Source organism: Orbicella faveolata, unplaced genomic scaffold, assembly GCF_042242905.1.
Source record: "Orbicella faveolata isolate gen_17 unplaced genomic scaffold, um_ofav_v1 contig_34, whole genome shotgun sequence".
Lineage (NCBI taxonomy): Eukaryota > Metazoa > Cnidaria > Anthozoa > Scleractinia > Merulinidae > Orbicella > Orbicella faveolata.
The window spans coordinates 23162501-23187500 of record NW_028301563.1 but is presented as its reverse complement, the minus strand read 5'-3'; the positions used below and the strand labels follow the sequence as shown (position 1 = coordinate 23187500).

Sequence of the window (25000 nt, the reverse complement as noted above, 5' to 3'; positions counted from 1 at the left end):
CCTTTTTAATGATGTCGTAAAGATCGGCTTTTACGATTTTTTTTTTTAATTCAAACAAACAATACATACCCAAGTGCTGGTTTTATTATGCCGAGTAAATATGCGCTGCACAGTGGAACTGGACTCGGCATAAATTTATTGTATAAATTATGAAAGATATTGTAAAGTTATGTTATGTGGAACTATGGAGAGAACCATTAGCTGATATGGCTGGCAACAGCTTCATACAGCACTTTCCAAGGCCCCGAGCACACTAAAGCGCGTGTATTTTGATGCATTTTCGCCTATCGTCCACACTAAAACCAACGAAAACGTTGATAAAAAAAAAAAAGTTTCAAAACTAGGGCCTTTTCAAATAGTGTCATTTTAAAACCGCTCCGTTTCTAGTGTGGGCGGGAAGGTGAAAACGCAGGCTTTTCAAAACGGCGCCGAAAAAAGCGTCATATACTGTCTCTTCCATGCATCAGCGTTTTCGGGCGTTTTAGAGCTTGCGATAGGCAAAAAAAACCCATTATTTTGGACAGGTGAACACAAACCACAAATGATAACGCTAAACGCTAACGCTGTGTGTGTGTATGTTAATATGTAGTGTAGTTTAATTTTCAATTTCGTTTACATCGACCTGCGTAAGCAGCTTCTCCTGTTCAAAATACGAGCCTTTGCTTTGTCACTAACGCATCGGCACTATCGTAACTGAAAGATTTTCACGCGTTTTCCCGCTATACTTGGTGTCTGCTTCCGTCCTTTTGCCCAGTTAGCAAAAACCACGAGCTGCTCCCGAAAGATCCGGTGCGAAAATCGATTACAACCTGTAATAACGACTTTGTGCTCATATCACGTGACTTTTTGCTATTTTAATTAAAGCGACAACCGAGTGACAATCTGATGACAGTTATAAACTAGATGTAATTAATAGACAGAATCATCTGCATATACCGAAAAATATTGTTTGTTCAAACTTGTCAGTTTTGAGATAAACTGAAAAACTGAAAACTTCATTTCCTGGCAAACTAGAATTGCTTGCGAGTTACCACTTTATTTCAGAAAACGAAAGTATTGATAACTCTCCTTCTAATTTGTAGGCTATTTCGTTCAAAAGAAGTGTAAAACTGTGGTCGCTTTCAGGCAGAATTTCACTTCATTACGTGCAGGTTTATAGTTTGAACAAAAGATGAAAAGTTCTTATTTTTCCCGTCCTATTGCAAGATGGAAAATGAAACATTTAACATCAACCAAACAAAAAATACGATGAAATAAAAATGATTCTTTTTTTTTTTTCACTCATACATTTTACTTGATATAAAAGAAAAAAAAAAGATGTAAAAGTTCAGTATGACTGTGGAGACTGAAGCGGCTTTGTGGTCAGTCTTCTTCATTGTAATTTTTAGATAGATCTTTAGCGACGATTAAATTACTTACGCCAAAGTGAAAGATGAAACAGGGGATCTACTCTGAAAACTCTAAAGCCGCATTTTTAATAATTTCCTCTCAGCTCTATTTTAGAGGAATTGTTTGCATTGGTAACTGATGCAGTTTTCCCACGTACGACAATTTTGGTATCATGATTGCCATTTAGAAGAAGAACGTATCCGTTTTTAAACATGCCTAAAGGCAGGCGTCCATCAGGTAAAGATTCATGGCGTGACCCATCTCATGCATAAAAATTGTCTTTCTGTCCTGTTTCCACATTTATTGCTTTGTTTCAGAATCATGATGAAGGAGACTTTTATCACCCACCGGCTGATTGTTGGAGCTATCTTGGTATTTTTATACGGTGTGTATGACAAACAAATCGCATTTTCCTTCAGTTTTAAAATATTTCACTGGCAAAAATCTCTATAGTTATGATTATTTACTTGGTTGGGTTTTTTTACGCTTGTACTCCTTTATGTTGCAAAAAATAGTGGAAAACACTAAATTTTTAGAATAGTAGTAGTAGTAGTAGTAGACTTCATCGGAGAGGGTAACATAAGTGAGTCCATTTCAGGTGAACTAGTAGCTTGTTGATGTAGACTGATTAAAATGGGCCTTTCACTAAACCAAAGGTTGAAAACTATAAACAAATCAGCCTCTGAAACCCAGGCGCAGTGACTTCAGTTAGGACGAGATAAACCCGTAAAAATGGACGCAGAGAAAACTTACAGTAACTCTTGCGCTTCAATTTTTGCGGTGTTTACTTCCTCCAGCCCCAATTAACAGCCCGTGGCTCCGAGTCTCCGATGGTAAAGCAATAAAAGGAATGAATTTTTTTATTATTATTGTTCGCGTTTTGCTAAAGCAAAACAGGAGGTTCAAGTGTTCGTGAAAAACACAATTCGTATACTGTAATCTTCTGGGCGAGGGAAGTTTTGAAAAGAACTGTTGCTGGTGACTGACGTTTCGACAGCCTGAGCGGAAATTGTCTTCAGAGTCAAGCGCACCGCGTTTGTCAGTCGTGGTGTTTTAATTCCAGTCCATGCATTGAAACTTATTGGTCTGTTTAGCTTTGATGGTATTGGCTGTAGGACTCTTAACGTCTGTCAACAGTCGTTGGTTGGTTCTTCTACATACGTAAGTTTCGATCCGTCTATTGTTAGTCAAATTAGGTAGGTCTCATTGAGATCCCTCTGTCAGGTAGATATCTAACATTAATAACGCAAACAATAGGGTAAATCGCGGAAATGTTTGTTCGTATATTAAGTCCTATTAAAGTCATTTAATTGCATTTCTACTTGAATTAAATACACGCCAATCTTTATAGCATTAATTGTAACATGGTTGAGTAGATGTTGTAATGTCGAGCGCATGCATCGTCAAACATTCGTCATGCAGGTCTATCAAGCAGTGTGGAGTACCAAACCTTTTCAGACTCAAAAAGTTATAGTGAAGACTGACTGAACGAGGAAAAAAAGAGAGAGCCGAAATTTAAACCAGGCCTCACTGCCTGGGTAAAAAGAAACAACAACAGCACCGTGCTCTTTCTTTTTTCTTTCGTTTTCCATTGCGTTCATCGTTTGCTTTGTTCAAACAAAATAAATCGTAGCATAGTAAGTAAGTAGTCAGTCTTGTCCATAACAACAGTGACACGTCCATAACAACAGTCTTGTCCATAACAACAATGACACGTCCATAACAACAGTCTTGTCCATAACAACAATGACACGTCCATAACAACAGTCTTGTCCATAATAACAATGACACGTCCTTTGTCGGTTGGTAGTATGACAATGTTGTTGTCGTTTTTCAATCGTTTCATTGCTTGTTGTTCGTCTTGTGTCACGACCACCTAAACGAACAGAATGCCGACATCCGGTTTACTAAAGAAATCGAAGAAAATGGAAAACTTACTTTTCTAGACTGTTTGGTAAGCCGCGACAACAACGAATTAAGAACGACAGTGTACAGAAAATCGACGCATACCGACAGATTACTTGACGAATCATCCTACAACCCGACTTCACACAAAGCCACGACTATAAAGACTTTGACGAGACGAGCGCAACTAGTTTGTGACACACCGGACAGCTTACGTGACGAAAACAGATACCTTAAACGTGTTTTTCACAGAAACAACTACAACGCTGACTTTATTAGACGAAACATTTACCGACCTACTGAAGCTGACGCTACGAACAGGAACCCAACACCTGTTACTACATTGACCATACCTTACATTAAGGGCACTTCTGAGACCATCTCACGGATCCTGCAGCCCTACAACATCCGTGTAGCCCACAAACCTACAACTACGTTACGACACTTACTGACCAACGTGAAAGACAGAGACGAACCTAACAACAGACAGGGAGCAGTTTACAAGATGAAATGCTCCGACTGCCAGGCTTCCTACATTGGTGAGACTGGCAGAAACCTTAACACGAGACTGACTGAACACAAACGAGCCACGAGAAATGGTGATGCCAACAATCACATTGCTGTACATCATCAACTGACAAACCACAACATTGACTGGGACTCTGCTCAGTGCTTAACCTACAGCACAAACTATTTTCAACGACTGACTCTGGAAAGCTGGTACACTAACTTAGAACAAACGCCTCTCAACGGATGTCAACAACTACCAGCGCCTTACAAACGACTTATCCATGACGGAAACGAAACCGACAAACGGACTTCTAACAGACCGACTTAACAATACACGGACCAAAAACCGACCTATTTGACTAACAATAGACGGTTCGAAACCCACCAATGACTGATGACAAACTTTACACGAGTCTTTCAGCCAATACCATCATGGCTATACTGACCAATCACGTTCAACGGACCAGACTTATAACGTCATCGACTGACAAACACTATTCACTTGACTGTGAAGATGACTTCCGCTCAGGTTGTCGAAACGTCAGACACCAACAACAGTTCTTTTCAGAACTACACTCACCGGGACGATCACACTATACGAACTAAAAATAAATCGTATTTATATAAAGCGCCAGTAACTGTTGAGTTTTCTAATTTCTGGTGACCAGTGAAACGATGAATGACTGGTTACCCAATAAAATAGCGGAAATACGTGAACATCCGTTTAAAAGTCTGTCTAGATGCTTTTCCGGACTGTCGTATAATTCGCTATTTTGAGGGACATCTCCAGGTTACTTACCGCAAAAGGCAATTCACGTTTCTTTGCCATAAGACTATTCAATGTCACTATTTTAAATTTTTATTACTGTTATCCTATAGAAATAAATAAAATACAATAGACGCACTTTAGAAGCACTTGAGTAGATATATACATACAATAAATTAAAGTGCGAAAACTTTCTTCAGATGATAAGTCCAAATAGAAGCACTTTATGGCTTTCTTACTTAAATTAAATACGCGCCATGGTCGAGTGGATGTTATGATGGCAAGCGTCGCTTTACATTCTTCACGCAGGTCTGTCAGGCAGCGTGGAGTACCAGGCATTTTCAGACTGGAAAAATTACAGTGAAGCTCAAACAGCATGTCAAGGATATAACTCCAAACATCTTGCAATTATAAACGAGCCGGATGAACTAACTCAGGCGAAAATGGCTTTTAATTATAGCAGGATAACGAAGTACTGGACGGCTCTACAAGTGTTGTAAGTAATACGTGTCCACTGTTACCGTTAATTTTTGGTTAAAAGAACTAGGGTGCATCAAAACAAATCTCGTTGAACCTATGGGAGAAGTGTTCCGCTTCAAATCAGACGGCAACTAATTTCAAGCAGTGCAATTCTTTTATCATTTTTTTTTTCTACCCTAGGCCCGGTACCTTGAAGGCTGACAAACTAACTGAACATTAAACTCGCAATAACAACAAAACTAAACAGTATCTGCGTTAAAGTTATCAGAGTAAGCTTATAACTCAAGCATGTTAAATAGTTGGCAATTGTAAACTAATTGTTTTGTGTTGGTTAAGCCCATGAATTTCACGGCATTAAACAATAAGGCAATACTTGTTAATACTACAAAGCCGATTTTTGTAGTTTTCTTTGTGTTAAACAGGTGCCTCATTGACTACTAACATGTCCTCTTCTTCTGGTAGCAAATGGGGGATCGATTTTGCTCACTACTTTCGCAAACCTGGGAGGTGGATAGCAGTGGACTGCAGTGGAAAGCTTCCACCAAAGGCACATCACAATTGGAAAACCAGAGGTCATTCCGGCCAACTGTCATTACAGAATTCAGAACAGCTGGAAAGGTTCCATCTCTTATGCAACTTGCAGCTATTGAGGTATGGGGTTATGGACAGGAACTTTCAATACATGACTTACCAAGAGAATGCCAGTTCTTCATACAAAACCTGCCAAACATTGTGCAGTCTTTGAACATTGATCTTCCATCCACTTTGGACATGCATACCACCCAGTTACCTGTGCAAGAAGAAAGAAAGTCAAATATGGGGTGGCTCTTTCTAAAAATGTATTTTCGTAAAAAGATTATTTTCAATTGTAACAATTTCATATTAAATAAATGTGCTTCAAGTATGTTCTATCTGAGATTCAGATAAAGTAATTAGTTTGTGAGGAGTCTTAGCCATTTGTAAAATACAAATTGTTGCAGTGTAAATAATAGTGATCATAAATATCAAAATACTTCCGAGTGATTATAATGTAATACATGATTACTGTAGAGTTGTACAGTCAGCAGTTTACAGTGAATGTGAATATAAAAATACTTCTGAGTGATTATAATGCATGACTGCTGTAAAGTTGTACAGTCAGCAGTTTACAATGAATTTGAACATACATAATTGTTTTTCATTATCATTCATATGGGACAGTTGTTTAAAACTAGCATGATAAGTAAGCCGCATAATTTTCACCGTAAAAATGTCAGTATTGCTAATTTTTAACGAAAAGTTTGCTTCAAATTACACAAGAGTGTTGTATAAGATAAAATAACATAAAGCAGTGTACTAATGTACATGAGGTACCATGTTGCATGAGAGAAAAAACAAGGTTGAAAGGAATCGAAAGTAACTTAATATAGTGGAATGTAAAGCAGAGCAGTGTTTATTAAAACCTGATGTAACTGATAAAACGCACAACAGACTGAATAATTTTATTCCCTCCCAAAATATCATGAAAATATTATCAACAGCGAGATGTCTAAACAAAACCACCTTTATTCAGATCATTAAAAATGAAAGTGCGTATTATGTTGGGAAAAAATCATTACTGCAATACCAATCAGTTGTTGTGGCTTACTAATCAATACTAGCAGGGGGTAACTATTTGCATTTACCTGAAAGAATGGAGCGTGAACTCACCTCTCGTAGCCTCGAGTTTAACATCTCCCAAGCTGTCTCCGTGCGCTTAGTGCATTCGATATTTATTCCACTACAATATCTCGGGCGCGCAGGGAAAAAGTTGAAATAACTTCGAGAGCAATCAGTCTAGGCCTCTAGACCTTCATTATCCAGGAAACTAGAAGGCAAATCTCGAATTTCACCGTTTCGGTTTTTCGATATCACCGCCTCCGCCCGCCGAGGACGGCAAAAAAGTAAAAAAATACGTATTTCTGCCACTTACGCGACGAAAGAGAAAAAATTAAAACGGTAGAACTATCAGCTGTGCCCCATTCTTCCTTCTTTTCACGTCTATGGGCCAAAAACTTCGCGTTGGAAGACGATATTCAGCCAAGAAGTTTACACGAACACATCACACCTATTTTGTTTAATCTCCACTGGCTTCCTGTTAACTATCGTATCATCTTTAAAATTCTACTCATCACGTACAAGGCCCTAAACGATCTGGCACCTTCATACGTTCGTGATCTTCTCACTCCTTACACTCCGTCTCGTCAGCTACGTTCATCTTCTAAAGAACTTCTTTCCATTCCGCACTTCAATTTGAAAACATATGGCGCAAGATCTTTCTCTGTAGCAGCTCCTACACTCTGGAACACTCTTCCGTCTGACATCAAGAACAGCTCCTCAGTGTCCCTTTTTAAACATAAACTAAAAACGTTCCTTTTTAAAAAAGCATTTTTATAACTCTTTAGCGACATTTTTTAATTTTTACTTTATTAGTCTTAAGTGTTTTTAATATTTCTAACTGTAAAGCGCTTTTGAACTTTTAGGATATTGGCGCTATATAAATATTTTATTATTATTATTATTATTATTATTATTATTACAATAATTTGACTGGAACAAGTGTTTCCGAGAAACCGTTCGACTGCGCATGTCATAAATTTTTTCCCGCTGATGTACGGCATACCATTCCGTGAGGCCTAAATTTCGTTGCGCTCGTGGGAGTAAGAAACATGGCGAACTCTGTCGAAAGTGATGTTGTTAGTTTCGATTCCGCTCTCGAGAAATCTCTCAAGCGTTTATGTGAACTTGGAATGTCTCGCGAATTACGAACGGAGCAAAAAGACGCAATTTCCACACTGGTATCCGGAAAAGATCTGTTGGCAGTGCTACCCTCTGGCTTTGGGAAAAGCTTAATATTTACGTAAAATGGGGTTGACTAGCCTACACTACTTTTACGGTTCGTGACATTTGTACATTTGCCGTTCTCCGTTTGGTCACTCGACCTTTCTTGGCGCTTCACTCGTGTTCAGGAAGGGCGCTTCATGGTGTGTAATAAGGAGGAATTTTAAGCGGAGTTGAGCCGTTAGATCGTGCTATGGCAAATTTTCATAGGTCATAGGTCTGCATGGTTTGCGCTGTTATCTGCATGTCGACTCGTTGAGTTTGACACCTCTGTAATTTGCCTTGTGTTTATGCATTGTTTAGGCTCATTTCTATTGCCAGATATGCTTTTAAGTCTCCATGAATTTGTTTTTGAGGGACAAAAGATGAAATTTACCGTGAACATGTTGCTCACTTGCATTCTATATTGTGACGCCGGGCCCGGCTGTGATTAGAACTGTTTGCAAGCACAGTAGGTAGATCCTTATCACGGATATCATATTTGTTCTCGTACGATTTCCTTCGGAGACGCCGTAGCTTTACTTTGAGAAAGCTATACGTTTGTCTAGAGACATTCTTATGTTTCTTGCAGCTATCTGATAGAGCTTATGTTTCTCTTGCTCGATGTGTAGGTTTATTCCTCCTTTGGTTGTTCTGGCACCACATGATTCAAATGTAGCTGTTTACGCGCAAGTCCTGTTGACTGTTTTGCGTGTTTTATATGCCATTGTTCGGCTTAGTTCAGGCAAGACTATGGTTTCGATCCTCCATGTGGATCTCATCAGTTGCCGGTATTTCTAAAATACTCTGTACGTCTGAAGTTGCTAGCGTAACACGTACCTGTGTGAGAATGCAAGACATCCTGCGGCTTGGCACAAACTTATCGTGGTGTGTACCCATGTGAGACTTCCGGTGTCGAGAAAACCTCATTTTGATTGGTTACCCGCTCATTTCCGGAAATGCAGTGAAGCGCAATTAATCAGGAGGTGTTTCGCATTTTAACGGGCTTTTCGGGCAGGCGTCTTCTCATTTTCCCCTCCCCCAACCCCCACCGTCTAACATGGCGGTCTAACATGGCGGTCTAACATGGCGGTCTAACATGGTGGTCTAAAAAGGCGGTCGCAAGGTTGTAATGCTAACTCGCCCCAATAAGACGCCTGCACTGCAGGCTACATCAAAACCATCTTCCGTATAAACGATACAGATTAGACAGCAGGGTAGTCGGTAGCAATAAGGATGTCAAAAGATTTTATACAGTTAGGGACTGCAACAGCAATAGTTGCATCATTCAACTAATATCTAGATTTAGCCAAGCCTAAAAGCGGAGCTCCTGGGCCGAGTTGTGCAAAGCCCGATAAGCTAACCCAGGATGAGCGAGAATTTTGATTTGATTATTGTAATTTTGTAAGTTTTCTGTATATTGTTTCGCCCTCAAAGCCCGATAAGCTAACCCAGGATGAGCGAGAATTTTGATTTGATTATTGTAATTTTGTAAGTTTTCTGTATATTGTTTCGCCCCGTTTTGCTTTGGTTAACTTTTAATCCTGGGCTAGTGTTAACCGGCTTCCTAACAACCCGGCCCTGATTACAGCAAGTTAACATGACATGAGCTCGTGATCAAATTGAAAACCAGTACTTTGTCAACGATAAACTTGAGCCCCCCAATATGGTCACGTGATATTAGTCATTGCATACCTAGTTTTGACAGATGTCAATTTACCATAACAGGGATGCCCAATAACTTAGAAGTACGCTATAAACCAAGGCTGCATGTCTCTGTCAACCTATTAGCTGGGGTATGGCTGCTATCTTGCGCGACTCCGCCGTCGTCGTGGTGCGCACGCGCCCACTAGCAATACTGATAACCATGATAACCATAAGAAAATCATTTCCTGGTTTTTCTTTTCTTTTCTTTCCCATATGAGTATGTCAGTTTGATTTCTCTTGTAGGCTTCCCATTGCTTATAGTGGTGTGTTCGATTGTAATCGCATACGGTGCAGAACACAAGCTATGTACATAGTGACTAGTAGGTATCTGACAATTTAAATTACGAGAAAAAGTTTTTTACTGGCTTTCATGCTGGAGCCAGTTTCACGAGGCCGACAGTTAGGATGTCTCTAAGTATTTGTTTCAAATACAGTTGTCTACTGTTAAGGAGCAATTGCTGACATTTATCTTGTCATCCTCTACGAAATTTAATTGTCATTGTAAAGCCAAAGCAAACCGATTATTTATTTACACTGGGGTTGGAAAATTTGTATTTAACGAATTCGTCAACTCAAATTAAGATGATTTTTGGACGCTAAAACTGTTGAAAGGTTCGTAAGCTTTATCACTTTGAACAGACCGATCCTTATTCGCAAGTTAACTTCAGAAAATTAAAATGATGAGCTAAGCTAATATTTCCTTAATCCGGAATAAAGAAGCTAACTATTAAATTAGTGTTTTATTATAATACTCCGTTTTTATAGCCTGCTTACCAAACTTGAACAAACCAAAGCCATGTAACGTACCATTGCTGTCATTAAACACGACGAGTATTTGAAAACAGAAAATATTTGTTTTCTATATTTATTTAGGATTGTATATTGGATTTCGTGCATAGAGGTTTTCTAGATAAATGGGAACGCCCTTTAGCCGTTTATCTGTCGTTTGGTGAGTGTAATCTTATTGAAAATTGCTTGACAGGGATAACCGGATAGGAAAAAATCTCTGCCGCATCTGATGAAAAAAGAAATGTTCCCAAGCCACAGCCCACTGTTCAGGGCATACTTTTAGTGTTAAAGTACGCATGCACTGCACGTCATGTTGAAATATGGGATCCGAGGCAGTGCGCACAAACACCAAGGAGTCGAAAGGAAATAACACGTGACTGCAAACAAATACAGCTCTACATCTCCGCGCTCTTCAACAGAAATATGTCCTGTATTCTTCTCTCTTACCTTAACACCTTCTGAATTTTCCTTGGAGACCATAATACGTGCCCATCAAGCTTAAAGTAGAGCGTTCATATCCCCTTTTCAATAAAAAAAAATGAAATGACCACTGAGCTTCATTTTAATTTAATGTGTTTCATTGAATTTATACAAGAGTTTAATATGTTAATTTATTTAAGAAAAAGCCTCCGACGAAGTTATTGCCACACTATTTTCTACCATTTCCCAACCCTGCCATTAGCACAAAATAATTTCGCTTGGATAATACTTTTAAAAGGTGTTTCGATAAATACCAAGCATTTTCAATCAGCTTTTAAAGACTCTTTCCTCACTCGCATAAAGTATTTAGAAATGAATTGAAGTTTGGATCATCTAGATCATGAGCCCATTGGTAGGTGTAATTAACAGACAGAATCGTTTTTCCTTCATAACTTCGTTTATAATCAATTTTTCTGTCTTTTTTTTAAATAAAAGGTATCAAAAAGATCTATCTAAAAATAAATTGTCGATTTTTTGGCAAACTGACAACCAAAATAATTTCCTGACAAACTGGAATTGCTTGTGAGCTGACAATTTACTTCAGTAAACGAAAGTATATTGCTAGCATATTATGTAAATAGCTATGAGGAAATTATGCAAGACAGCTGGAAACTCTTCATGAAAGATATTTATTGTTTCATTTTAGTAACACTGACAACATAACTCGCCTTCCAATTTGTAAGCCGTTTCGTCTTTTCGAACAGAATTTCTCCTCATTAAGTCATGACAGGTTTATTGTTTGAACAAAAGTTCAAAAGTCCTTATTTTGCCGTCCTATTACAAGATGGGAAACGAAACTTTTAACATCAACCAAACAAAAAATAGAATGCGAAACAAAATAAAACTTTTTATGCCGACCATTGTACTGAACTGAATTCGGGAGCTCTCTGTGGGGTCGAACTAGTTTGCTGAAGATCATATGATGTACAACAAAATGATCAACTCGTTAATTGGCATTTCTTAGCCACTTATACTGTGGCGGTTTTAATTGAAACTCAAATAAAAGTTAATTGTTAACAATGTACGTGGTAACTAAATTCTCATTTTCAGCAAAGGTGGGGCGAAAAAGGCGCCCCACGGTTGTTAAGCGAAAATACATAGCATAAATGCGACCAGTCTTTTACACTACCGGACGGATAACACTCCTTAACATGGATGGCTGTTATGTCATATGACAGACCACCATCGGATCAACAAATGCGCCTTGACTACAATAGGTCAATTTATCCACATATATAACATCATACCTTGGCTTGATGTTTGTTTTTTCACTCTTATACATTTTACATTATGTCGATCGGAAGAAAAGTACCGAATGAATGTGGATCCGGAAATTACTCGAAAGTTTTTAAGACAGTCTTCCGTTTTTGTAATTTTTTTGATAGATATTTAGAATTTATTGAGGATTGAATTAAGCCAAGGTGACAAGATATAACAGGGGATCTACTCTGATAGCTGTCAAGCCGTATTTTAATAATTTCCTCTCAGTTCTATTTTAGACAAGTTGTTTGCATTGGCTAAATTGCGAATCCTATTAATTCGTCGTCAACTGATGCAGTTTTCTGACATACAACAATTCTGGTATTGCCATTTACAAGAAAAACGTATTCGTTTTTAAGCATAACCAAATGCAAGCGTCTGTCAGGTACAGATTTGAACGGATTCATGACATGACCCATCTCAAGTATAATGTTAAGCTGGAAATGTTTTTTTGTTATATATCCACATTTATTGCTTTGTTTCAGGAGGAGACTTTAATCATCGACCTCCTGTTTATTATTGGTGCTATCTTGGAATTTTCACACGGTTTGTATGGAAATAATTAATTCCTTACCTTTTTACGCCTTGACATAGAACATTTTCCTTTACTTTTAAAACATTTCACTCGCAGCAATATTTATAAGTGATTCTCAAGCCATTACTCTTCTTTTCCTTCATGTAGGAACACACAATAAATGAGTCCATTTTAGGCGAGCTGGTGGCTGGCTAATCTCAATTAATATGCGCCTTTCACTGAACCAAATGTTGAAAAGAATAAGCAAAAAAATTATCCTCTGAGACCCAGGGACAGCTAGTTGGGTTGGGGGAAAGTAAACGCCGCAAAAATTGAAGCGACGAAACTTTACAGTAACTTTCGTCGCTTCAATATTTGCAGGGTTCTCTAGCCCTGGATCTTCGAGGGTAAAGCAAAAAGTGGGATTAACAGCGTGTTCGTTTGAGCACCGACCACTCAAAGTTTCGTGGAAAATGGATTGTCTTCATTTTCTCTACAAAAGTCAAGCAATATATGCAATGAACGAACAGGGCCTATATTTCGGCACATTTGCCTTCTATATTTTTCGAGGAATTCATTTTGCAGGCACCTCGAAAACCACGCAAAATCGAAAATTGAAACTCCAAACTATGGGGTTACATTATGCTTACATAAAACTCGCACATTTAATTAAACATTCTAATTCTTACAGAATTACTGCATATTTTTTTCCTCTTTCCGTACAACTAAAAATTATTTGTTCATCAAAAACACAAGCAAAGTATTGACTTTTTTTTACCTTACCCTCTAAAAAGAACGTCTTTGGCGTTTTGCTGACATAGCCTCCAAACAAACAGATTTTTTTCAAAAGTGGTACTGAGTGTATCTCTATACATGAGTGATAGAGGTTATCAGCCTAATGTACTAAGCCTAAGGTAGAAATATCTGTATTAAAAGTTGTGGGCACCTCACGGAAAAGCTACAAAACTGAAATCAAAATTCTCTCAAAATATTCGAGCAAGTAAGTCAAAATTCAACATTTTGTTTTCTCCTTCTGAGTCCTAGCACTGATCACAGAACGTCGCTTTTTCGTCATACATCCTCATTCTTTGTTGAAGCAGCCGTTGATGAAAAATCACGTATTCCCATGGAAATGAGCAGCCTTAAATGATTATTTTAATAGTTTTGTTCAGACCTTTCCATTTCATTTTCTTGGTTTTTATAAGTTTGTTATAATTTGAGTTGAGTCATCGCCAAACCCGCCATTAGTCGTTAATCACATTTGACACTTCGTGAGAATGTTTTCTCGAATCACAGTTGTTAATAAATCAGGAGAGCTTATAGAGAGATTTTTATCCAAATTGATGTCCGAAATGGACCTTTTTAAAGATGTCATAAAGATCGGCTTTTCCGATTTTTTTTTTTAATTCAAACAAACAATATATACCTAAGTGCTGGATTTATCATGCCGAGTAAATATGCGCTACACAGTGGAACTGGACTCGGTATAAATTTATTGTATAAATTATGAAAGATATTGTAAAGTTATGTTATGTGCAACTATGGAGAGAACCATTAGCTGATGTGGCTGGCAACAACTTCCTGCAGCACTTCCCAAGGCGCCGAGCAAACTAAAGCGCGTGTATTTTGACCCGTTATCGCCTATCGTCCGCACTAAAACCAACGAAAACGCTGATAAAAAAAAGTTTTCAAAACTGGGGCCTTCTAAAATAGTATCATTTTAAAACCGCTCCGTTTCTAGTGTGGGAAGGTGAAAACGGAGGCTTTTCAAACCACTGCCGAAAAAAGCGTCATATACTGTCTTTTCCATACATCAGCGTTTTTGGGCGTTTTAGAGCTTGCGATAGGCAAAAACGTATCAGAGAGTATGCGTTTATTTTCATACGAAAACTCATTATTTTGGACAGGTGAAAACAAACCAAAAACGATAACTCTGTGTGTGTATGTTAATGTGTAATGTAGTTTAATTTTCAATTTAGTTCACATCGACCTGCGTAAGGAGCTTCTCCTGTTCAAAATACGAGCCTTTGCTTTGTCACTAACGCATCGGCGCCATCCTAACTGAAAGATTTTCACGCCTTTTCTCGCTTTATTTGGTGCCTGCTTTCGTGCTTTTGCCCAGTTAGCAAAAACCACGAGCTGCTCCCGAAAGATCCGGTGCGAAAATCGATTACAACCTGTAATAACGACTTTGTGCTCATATCACTTGACTTTTTGCTAGTTTAATTAAAGCGACAACCGAGTGACAATCTGATGACAGTTATAAACTAGATGTAATTAACAGACAGAATCATCTGTATATACCGAAAAATATTGTTTGCTCAAAATTGTCAATTTTGAGATAAACTGATAAACTGAAAACTTCATTTCCTGGCAAACTAGAATTGCTTGCGAGTTGCCACTTTATTTCAGAAAACGGAAGTATTGATAACTCTCTTTCTAATTTGTAGGCTATTTCGTTCAAAAGAAGAGTAAAACTGTGGTCGTTTACAGGCAGAATTTCACTTCATTGCGTGTAGGTTTACAGTTTGAACAAAAGATGAAAAGTTCTTATTTTTCCCGTCCTATTGCAAGATGGAAAATGAAACATTTAACATCAACCAAACAAAAAATACGATGAAATAAAAATGATTCTTTTTTTTTTTTTTCACTCATACATTTTACTTGATATAAAAGAAAAAAAAAGATGTAAAAGTTCAGTATGACTGTGGAGACTGAAGTGGCTTTGTGGTCAGTCTTCTTCATTGTAATTTTTAGATAGATCTTTAGCGACGATTAAATTACTTACGCCAAAGTGACAAGATGAAACAGGGGATCTACTCTGAAAACTCTAAAGCCGCATTTTTAACAATTTCCTCTCAGCTCTATTTTAGAGGAATTGTTTGCACTGGTAACTGATGCAGTTTTCTCACGTACGACAATTTTGGTATCATGATTGCCATTTAGAAGAAGAACGTATCCGTTTTTAAACATGCCCAAAGGCCACCGTCCATCAGGTAAAGATTCATGGTGTGACCAGGAGCCATAATCGGGGACGGAGACCGTAAGCGCGCGCCATTTCTAGAATTGGGGTTGTCCCCATGATATGGGACAATAATTCTATTTTTAGAACAAATTGCGCCATCACCTGCGGCACACGCGCGTACATGCTGCGAGGATTTCTGCGGATGTCGCGCGGGGGAAATGGCGTCCGAAATTTCGAAATGTTTCATGTTTTTGCCCCACAACTTAACGCGTTTACGTCTGTTGGAATTTTGCTTAAGTATTTTCGTCGTAAGCTGCTCCAGTTTGAGTGAAGTAAGACAGTGTCGAATTTAGGTATGTTCCGCTGTAAGCTTATATATATCGCTGACCAAGTTGTGTTCCGACGGATGCTTCTTTTACATGAACTGTACATCATTCCACTTTAAATTTCACATATGTTGAAGATTAACAGCTTTTCCATGACACAGCAAAAAACTAGCTGGATATATTTAGATATAGCAGAGCTTCAGGACTTCATAGTTTCCTAGGTCCTCTTGCCACACGCTTGCGAGGAATTTGCCAGTCTATCGCGACCGAAAAGTAGAACAAAATAATTGCTAGTTTGAGTTTCGCTTGAATTGTAAGCAACACTTGATGTTTCACTGGCATCAAGGTCCAATAACTTTACGTCCGTAGATACTGCTAAGTTTTACTCGTGTAAAAATCCAGTAAATTCTGTGTTGTCGATGAATGAGAGCGCCCGCCGATGCGTGTTTTGTACAGTCAGTAAACATGACAAATTGTACTTCCGCCGCACTTTCGTGTGAAAGCGTACATCGAACTCAAACAATAACTCTATAGTTTTTAAATATGTTTAAGATTGATAAATGTTTGAGAACATATTAAAAGCTAAGCTGAAAATATGTGAATAAAGCAGAAATAATCAGCGAAGTTTCGATGACGCTTTCTTTAATCAACTTCGAATAACGATTTCGATTTCATTGATAGAGTTATCAAAACTCGTTGTCTATTTTCATTTTTCGCTGTATAAAACTTCACTATGCTTATGTTGAAGAAACACACATGATGTTAGTAGCCTTTTTTGCGTTCGTGAAATTTGTCGAAGCATCTCAGCACAAAAGATAACGAAAGAAATCTTTGTCAAGATTTGTTGACAACTGAAAACACCGACTCGGACTTGAAAGTGCACGAGCTGCACTATGCAAATGAGCTAATTGTACGCGTCAGACTTTCCTTTCAAAAACTTTTGCAAACTCACCAAACAAGCAGAAGTTAAACAATAAGAAACCATCAAAACAGGTTTTGGTTATGATTAACCATTGTCTGAGAAACTCACAAATTAACTCGATACCAGAATAGAGAGTTTTCTTGCTATATTCTTAAGTCAAAACAAACGCAAAAGCATACGCGTAAGCTTACAACTAGCAGATAACTAGCAGATCTTATTATTCATTCCCAGCGCGAGATTGAAGTCTTGTTTTCGACCCTGAAAAACCCACCTTTTCCGTTAGCTCAGAGCATAAAACTACATATAAGCGCCCTGGTTCGTATTCGCTGCCTTATCCCCTGCCATCGCTGGGAAAAATACGTAAGATAATCTCTCAAGGTCTCTCAACTCTCACCATTTGATCACGCAACGTGACAGCATCCACACGAGAGCCCCCGACATGTGCGTGGATCCGCGCGGATATATGACGTCAGGATGGCGCAATTTGTTCTAAAAATAGAAAAATTGTCCCATATCATAGGTACGCGCGAATCCCGAGACTTACGGTCTCCGTCCCCGATTATGGCTCCTGGTGTGACCCATCTCATGCACAAAAATTGGTTTTCTTTCTTATTTCCGCATTTATTGCTTTGTTTCAGAATCATAATGAAGGAGACTTTTTGCACCCACCTGCTGATTGTTGGTGCTATCTTGGTATTTTTATGCGGTATGTATGAAAATAATTAATTCCTTACCTTTTAAGCCTAAACATAGGGCATTTTCCTTCAGTTTTAAAATATTTCACTGGCAGCAATTTCTATGATTATTTACTTGGTTGGGTTGTCACACCATAACGCTTGTATTCCTTTATGTTGCAAAAAATAGTGGAAAACACTAAATTTTCAGAATAGTAGTAGTAGTAGACTTTATTGGAGAGGGTAACATAAGTGAGTCCATTTCAGGCGAACTGGTAGCTTGTTGATGTAGACTGATTAAAATGGGCCTTTCACTAAACCAAAGGTTGAAAACTATAAACAAATCAGCCTCTGAAACCCACGGGCAATGACTTCAGTTAGGACGAGATAAACCCGTAAAAATGGACGCAGAGAAAACTTACAGTAACTCTTGCGCTTCAATTTTTGCGGTGTTTACTTCCTCCAGCCAAAGTTAACAGCCCGTGGCTCCGAGTCTCCGATGGTAAAGCAAAAAAAGGAATCAATTTTATTATTATTATTGTTCGCGTTTTGCTAAAGCAAAACAACAGATTCAAGTGTTCATGAAAAACGCAATTCGTATAGTGTAATCTTCTGGGCGAGGGAAGTTTTGAAAAGAACTGTTGCTGGTGACTGACGTTTCGACAGCCTGAGCGGAAATTATATTCAGAGTCAAGCGCACCGCGTTTGTCAGTCGTGGTGTTTTAATTCCAGTCCATGCATTGAAACTTATTGGTCTGTTTAGCTTTGATGGTATTAGCTGTAGGACTCTTAACGTCTGTCAACAGTCGTTGGTTGGTTCTTCTACATATGTAAGTTTCGATCCGTCTATTGTTAGTTATATTAGGTAGGTCTCATTGAGATCCCTCTGTCAAGTAGATATCTATCATTAATAACACAAACAATAGGGTAAATCGCGGAATGTTTGTTCGCATGATAAGTCCAAGTAAAGTCATTTAATTGCATCTCTACTTGAATTAAATACACGCCAATCTTTATAGCATGAATTGTAACATGGTTGAGTGGATGTTGCAATGTCGAGCCCACGCGTCGTCAAACATTCGTCATGCAGGTCTATCAAGCAGTGTGGAGTACCAGACCTTTCCAGACTAAAAAAGTTGCAGTGAAGCTCATGTAGCATGTCAAGGATATAATTACAAGCATCTGGTGTGTTCGTTTGTATGTGATTTCATCGCCCTAGAAATCATGGAATCCCTGTTAACTTTTCACGACGACAACGTCTGTAAATTCCATGTGCTGTACGCCTGCACAGGTGACGCTTGCGCTTTAGAGACCAGACGGCGATCTGATGACTGAACGAGAAAAAAAAGAGAGAGAGCCGAAATTTAAACCCAGGCCTCACTACCTGGGTAAAAAGAACAACAACAGCACCGTGCTCTTTCTTTTTTCTTTCGTTTTCCATTGCGTTCATCGTTTGCTTTGTTCAAACAAAATAAATCGTGACTATGTACGCTCATTCTTGACCTTGGTGTATAAATAAACGAACAATTATTCTTGTCACAAGGTCCGAAAAATTTTGTAAACGAACCTTTCGACTGTATTGCACAGTCTTCATCAGCGATTAAAGTGAGCTCACTTTAATCGCTAACGAATACTGTGCGATACAATCGAGCTTCGTTTATAAAATTTTTCAGACCTTGTGACAAGAATCATTGTTCGTTGAAAATAAATCGTATTTATATAAAGCGCCAGTAACTGTTGAGTTTTCTAATTTCTGGTGACCAGTGAAACGATGAATGATTGGTTACCCAATAACGAAAACACGTGAACATCCGTTTAAAAGTCTGTCTAGATGCTTTTCCGGACTACCGTATAATTCGCTATTTTGAGGGACATCTCCAGGTTACTTACCGCAAAAGGCAATTCACGTTTCTTTGCCATAAGACTATTCAATGTCACTATTTTAAATTTTTATTACTGTTATCCTATAGAAATAAATAAAATACAATAGACGCACTTTAGAAGCACTTGAGTAGATATATACATACAATAAATTAAAGTGCGAAAACTTTCTTCAGATGATAAGTCCAAATAGAAGCACTTTATGGCTTTCTTACTTAAATTAAATACGCGCCATGTTCGAGTGGATGTTATAATGCCAAGCGTCGCTTTACATTCTTCACGCAGGTCTGTCAGGCAGCGTGGAGTACCAGGCATTTTCAGACTGGAAAAATTACAGTGAAGCTCAAACAGCATGTCAAGGATATAACTCCAAACATCTTGCAATTATAAACGAGCCGGATGAACTAACTCAGGCGAAAATGGCTTTTAATTATAGCAGGATAACGAAGTACTGGACGGCTCTACAAGTGTTGTAAGTAATACGTGTCCACTGTTACCGTTAATTTTTGGTTAAAAGAACTAGGGTGCATCAAAACAAATCTCGTTGAACCTATGGGAGAAGTGTTCCGCTTCAAATCAGACGGCAACTAATTTCAAGCAGTGCAATTCTTTTATCATTTTTTTTTTCTACCCTAGGCCCGGTACCTTGAAGGCTGACAAACTAACTGAACATTAAACTCGCAATAACAAAAAAATTAAACAGTATCCGCATTGAAGTTATCAGAGTAAGCTTATAACTCAAGCATGTTAAATAGTTGGTAATTGTAAACCAATTGTTTTGTGTTGGTTAAGCCCATGAATTTCACGGCATTACACAATAAGGCAATACTTGTTCATACTACAAAGCCGATTTTTGTAGTTTTCTTTGTGTTAAACAGCTACCTCATTGACTACTAACATGACCTCTTCTTCTGGTAGCAAATGGGGGATCGATTTTGCTCACTGCTTTCGCAAACCTGGGAGGTGGATAGCAAACACTATCCCTAGTTTGAGTAGCCAGTCGGAATGCGCAAGAAACAATGTCCACTGGTTTGGTAAAAACAGTTAAGGGCGTGTCTGTGTAAGACCCGGCCACTAAAGTTGTTTTTATGGAAAATGGATTGCCTTCTACACAAGTCAAGCAACATATGATATGAACGAAAATGGTCTTTAACTCAGCACATTTGCTTTCTTCATTTTTGGAAGATATTTTGGAACCACCTTGAAAACCGCACAAAATCGAAAATTAAAATTTAAAATTTGGGGGATTACGTTATATAATTATGCTACTTATATAAAACTCGAACATTTCACAAAACATTCTAATTCTTTCAGAATTACTGCACATTTCTTTCTTTTTTCCACACAACTTAAAACTACCCACTTATCTTAAACACAAGCAAAGTCAGTTATGACGTTTTTTCCTTATCCTCTAAAAATGGTCGTTAGCATCTTTACTGACATTGAGTCCAAACAAACGTTTTTTTTTCAAAAGTGGGACCTCTACAGGAATGACTGACTGTTATTAGCCTAATTCACTCAGTTTTTAAGTCCAAGCTACAAATATCTGTATTAAAAGTTGTGGGCACTCTTAATTTTGAAGCGCAAAAAATTCAAGCAAGTAGTGAAAGTTCAACATTTCATGTGTAAATGGCGATTCAATCGATCAATCAACTTTATTTAGAGAGAGTGACACGTAACAGTATAAACTGATAAGCTAGTGGCTCTCTGTGCTAAATATATACGAGTTACTATAAAATAACTAAGTATAGTACAAAGTATGAACAATAAAAAGTTACAATTTGTAAAAAGTTACAATACAACGTTACAAAAAGTCCCGTCCTTTAACAATTCTTTGACATTACCCGGTTAGATTTATTGACTTTGAACGTTTAGAGAACTCAATAAGACTTACATTACGACAAAATATCAGGAAATATTTCAAGTCTTCTAGTACTGCCTGATCGTCTACTTTCCGTCACACATTACGCACTCTTGGTTGAAGCAGGCGAGCAGCCTTAAAAGGTTATTTCGCCCCCCCCCCCCCCCCCCCCTCTCTCTCTCTCTCTCTCTCTCTCTCTCTCTCTCTCTCTCTCTCTCTCTCTCTCTCATAATCACATTTGACTATTCGTGAGACTCTTTTTCGCCAATTACGGTTGGTAATAAATAAGGAGAGCTTATAGAGAGGTCTTTTTACCCAAATTAATGTCCAAAATGGACCTTTTTACCGATTTCATGCTTTTCGATGTTTTTTCAAACAAAAAATATGCCTAACCGCTCGACTGTATAATAAAGTAAGTATGAGTAAATATCGGTAAATACGCGATGTTTCATAAGCCAACTCATTAAAATATGGGATCCCAAAATTTCCAACTTTTACAAAGAAACATATGCCTGGGGGCAAGCGTAGCACCCTGGCATAAAAAATAATTACATAACTTCCTCATATTTTTAAAGTACCAAATTTTGGTGGCTTGCTACAAAGCGTTTTCGAACCTGAATAACCCAGATATGCTAAATAGATTTTACGTATAGCTTTGTGCAATTCGCTGGATTCCTTGGAAAGGCACTGCCCAGTGACACTAGATTCTTAACATTTCATTATTATTGTGATCTTTATCGTTATCGTTGTCGTTGCCGCTATCGCTATCGATATCGCTATCATTATCGCTATCGCTATCGCTATCGTTATCGTTATCGTTATCGTTATTGTTATTGTTATTGTTGGCACACTCTTAAAACGCCCCGAAAAGATAATATTTGCAATACATAGACGCCCCCATAAAATTACGCCTTTGCTCGTGCAAAACGAATTACTCAATTTTCAAAACTGTGGGCGTTGGAAACTGAAAAATATTCGAAGTATAATAAACACAATAGCCTCCGTTTCACTTTTAAAATAGGCTCGGATATTTGTCTTTGAACATTATCTGTTCCTCGGAGCTCGAAGTTTTCCTCGAGCTTCGCTCTCGGAAAACGGTACCCTTCTCGGAACATAAAATGTCCGCAGGCAAATATTCGAGCACATTTTCGCGCCAAATGGAGGTTATTGTTTGTAGGTAACCAGTGATCCAGCTAAGCATGCGATATTTTGCTATGGCGTGGAAAGAATTGCCAGTTACGCAGATGTAAATAGCATTATGCTAAAGAAGTTTAACTTTCTCAGTCGTACAGCACGGCCTGAAAGGTGGAGATGGAGTGATACTGGAGCGTCATTTTCAGCGAAAGCGAAGATGTACGACGTCGTAGGTGTAAACGACGCCACAAAATTAGTAGATACTGGCCCTATCAGAGTTTACTGCTTCTTGATCACTAGCGACAATTTTCTGGAAATTGAAAACTGCAGCGAAAAACATGCTTATATTTGCGAAGGATCTGAAGGTAAAGAGTTGATTTACTATAAGACGAATGATATCTGACAACTCAAAACTATCACACTCAGTTAGTACTCTTGACTAGTCTAGATTAAAAGTTAACTGTGAGAATATTATCTGACGATTTTAGAAAGTAGACGGTTATTGTTAGCATACAGGTACATGGTTAAAACATCACACGTGACGCTTGCGTTAATGTTAAACAGAATTTTTATAAACCATGCTTTCTTTTTCGACATTCATTTTCTAATGTACGGAACCAAGCCGAGAATCCACGATGTCCTAGAATTGACTTAAGGATTTAACCACTGAGAAAAGATGAAGTGATAATTTTTTTGTATTGCATGTTTGCATCACAATCTTCTTTGACCATTCATTATACAAACCGATCTTAATCTTTGCAGTTTTATCAACAAGCATAACAGAGTCAAAGTCAACACAAATGCAACCCACGGCAGTGGCTACAACGTTGATGACAAAAGTAACAGCAATATTCCCAAGTAAAGCAACAGATACGACTAAGATATTGCCTTCAAGAACAGTTAGTATTTCCACATTTGTGTCAGCCAGTATCTCACCAACACTATCAACAAGTGCAAAGGAACAGGTGATTGTGTTTTTATTTTTCCTAAAGAGTACAATCATAGCAGTATGTGTGTATGTATAGTTTTTTTCTTGACAGCTCACAACCCTCAAATCTATAGCTTTGCATAAAGATTCTTTAAATATAATTCTCCGCGCTCAATGTGTCGGTGGAAACAGATTTCTTTCCTTTTCCATTACAACAGAAATGCATTCATCCTCTTGCCTTCCCTGGACACATAAAAAGCACACGACCTTTTAGTTTGTTTGCTTGCTTTTTTACACTTTCCACCTAACTTTGAAACAAATTCTACTACATATTCGAATACAATGGAAACTCGGCCAAAACCATCGCACTTTTTTTCCTGTCTTCGGTTTTCCTGTTTAAACCAGTTTTCTTGTTAGACTTGGTGCTGTAGGCACATGATAGTATATATCGTATATAAGTGCGTAGACTGCAATTTTCAAGTCGAACTTAAGAACCACCAGGCAAAAATGCAAAAAAGTTACTTAATATACCTAAAGTAATGATGTTGTGTTACTCTTTCGGTACAAAAAGATTACAGATTATCTCATCAAATTGAAGCAGCTCAATGTTGACGATGAAGATTCTCTGCAGGTAAGAAACTATTATTGCGCTTTAAAATCTTCGGGATTGTTTCCATTATTGGTCGTATTGTTGACCAGTCACACCATTTTGTGTTCCAAACCCTGATATTACAACACGGATAAGGTTTATTACGTCAAAAACAATGATGTTTCATCAAGTGATGACGGGTTTCGGTGAATTCAAGGGCGTGGGGTAACGCTGTGAAGCACAAACATGTTATTTAGGGGTGAGTGATATCTTTGTCTATTCGTAAATTAAGGGAGCTGCAGCAAACCACGACGGCATCGGCAACGAGAACCTTTATATAAAAAATTATTTATCGAACAGAACAATTTGCAACGTACTTTATCCGGGTATACTAGATGTTTAATACGAAACAATGCGAAATGACCAAATTTTGCCCGTTTTGGACAAAGTAATGTTTCACAACGTTGAACAACTGTTAATCAATCTCCGACGGTTACATTCGAATAAAGTAAAAGAATAACAGAATCAACTATTTATACGTAAATTTAAGCGAAAACAGAGTGGTTTGAATAACAAAGGAAAAAAACTACCACCAATGCTTAGCTTAATTAACTATTCCTGTGAAGAACTGTGCATTCATTAAGGTTCAAATGGCAACCATATGGACTTTCATAACAACAACACAAAGTGTATCTCAACGCTGGCTTATTATCCGTATTCCTTTCAGGAACTGAACTCGGTCATTACATGTTAACCAAGTTATCAAAGCGATAGGCCCAGTTAACAGGTCTAGCTAGCTGTGAAACTCGAAGGTGAAATTTCAATTCAAGTTTTACTAGGTGTCGTCCTTGCCGTCACCGTCACCATTGCTAAGCTCCCTGATATTTTAATCGGGGAAAAACTTAGTCTAATGGCCTACTAGGTTAAACTGATTTTTAATCTACCTTAATATTGGGTTCTATGCATTTAGATTGCCGTGAATGAAACTTCAAGGCTACTTGCACATTCCAATAACAGTTCCTATCACGAAACGGCAACAAATCTGTTGGTAGCCACTCGGCAGCTTGAGGCATTTGCCATGA

At 38.1% G+C, this 25000-nt stretch overlaps 2 protein-coding genes across 6 annotated transcripts in view; both read left to right on the top strand.

Moving 5' to 3' along the window:
* Positions 1–6517, top strand: part of LOC149105332 (uncharacterized) — a 7789-nt gene extending 1272 nt beyond the window's left edge. The window contains exons 1-3 of one of the 2 annotated variants that reach the window (XM_089272429.1): positions 1–1774; positions 4880–5066; positions 5513–6517. The exon at positions 1–1774 is cut by the window's left edge and continues 1272 nt beyond it. In XM_089272429.1, the coding sequence (XP_089128555.1) occupies positions 1654–1774; positions 4880–5066; positions 5513–5795 (591 nt within the window). In that variant the 5' untranslated portion in view covers positions 1–1653 and the 3' untranslated portion in view covers positions 5796–6517. Of the gene's footprint in view, positions 1775–4879; positions 5067–5472 lie in introns of both variants that reach the window. The other variant, XM_089272431.1, reaches the window with a different exon arrangement.
* Positions 6518–12332: 5815 nt separating this feature from the next.
* The window catches only part of LOC110057146 (adhesion G protein-coupled receptor D1-like), a 24769-nt gene continuing 12101 nt past the window's right edge, over positions 12333–25000 (top strand). Inside the window, exons 1-9 of one of the 4 annotated variants that reach the window (XM_089272421.1) lie at positions 12347–12509; positions 12610–12670; positions 17490–17557; positions 19692–19878; positions 22552–22766; positions 23164–23255; positions 23328–23366; positions 23901–23960; positions 24889–25000. The exon at positions 24889–25000 is cut by the window's right edge and continues 72 nt beyond it. In XM_089272421.1, the coding sequence (XP_089128547.1) occupies positions 17497–17557; positions 19692–19878; positions 22552–22766; positions 23164–23255; positions 23328–23366; positions 23901–23960; positions 24889–25000 (766 nt within the window). In that variant the 5' untranslated portion in view covers positions 12347–12509; positions 12610–12670; positions 17490–17496. Of the gene's footprint in view, positions 12510–12609; positions 12671–14461; positions 15635–17489; positions 17558–19691; positions 19879–22551; positions 22767–23163; positions 23367–23900; positions 23961–24888 lie in introns of those variants that run through there. The other 3 variants (XM_089272422.1, XM_089272419.1, XM_089272420.1) reach the window with 3 other exon arrangements.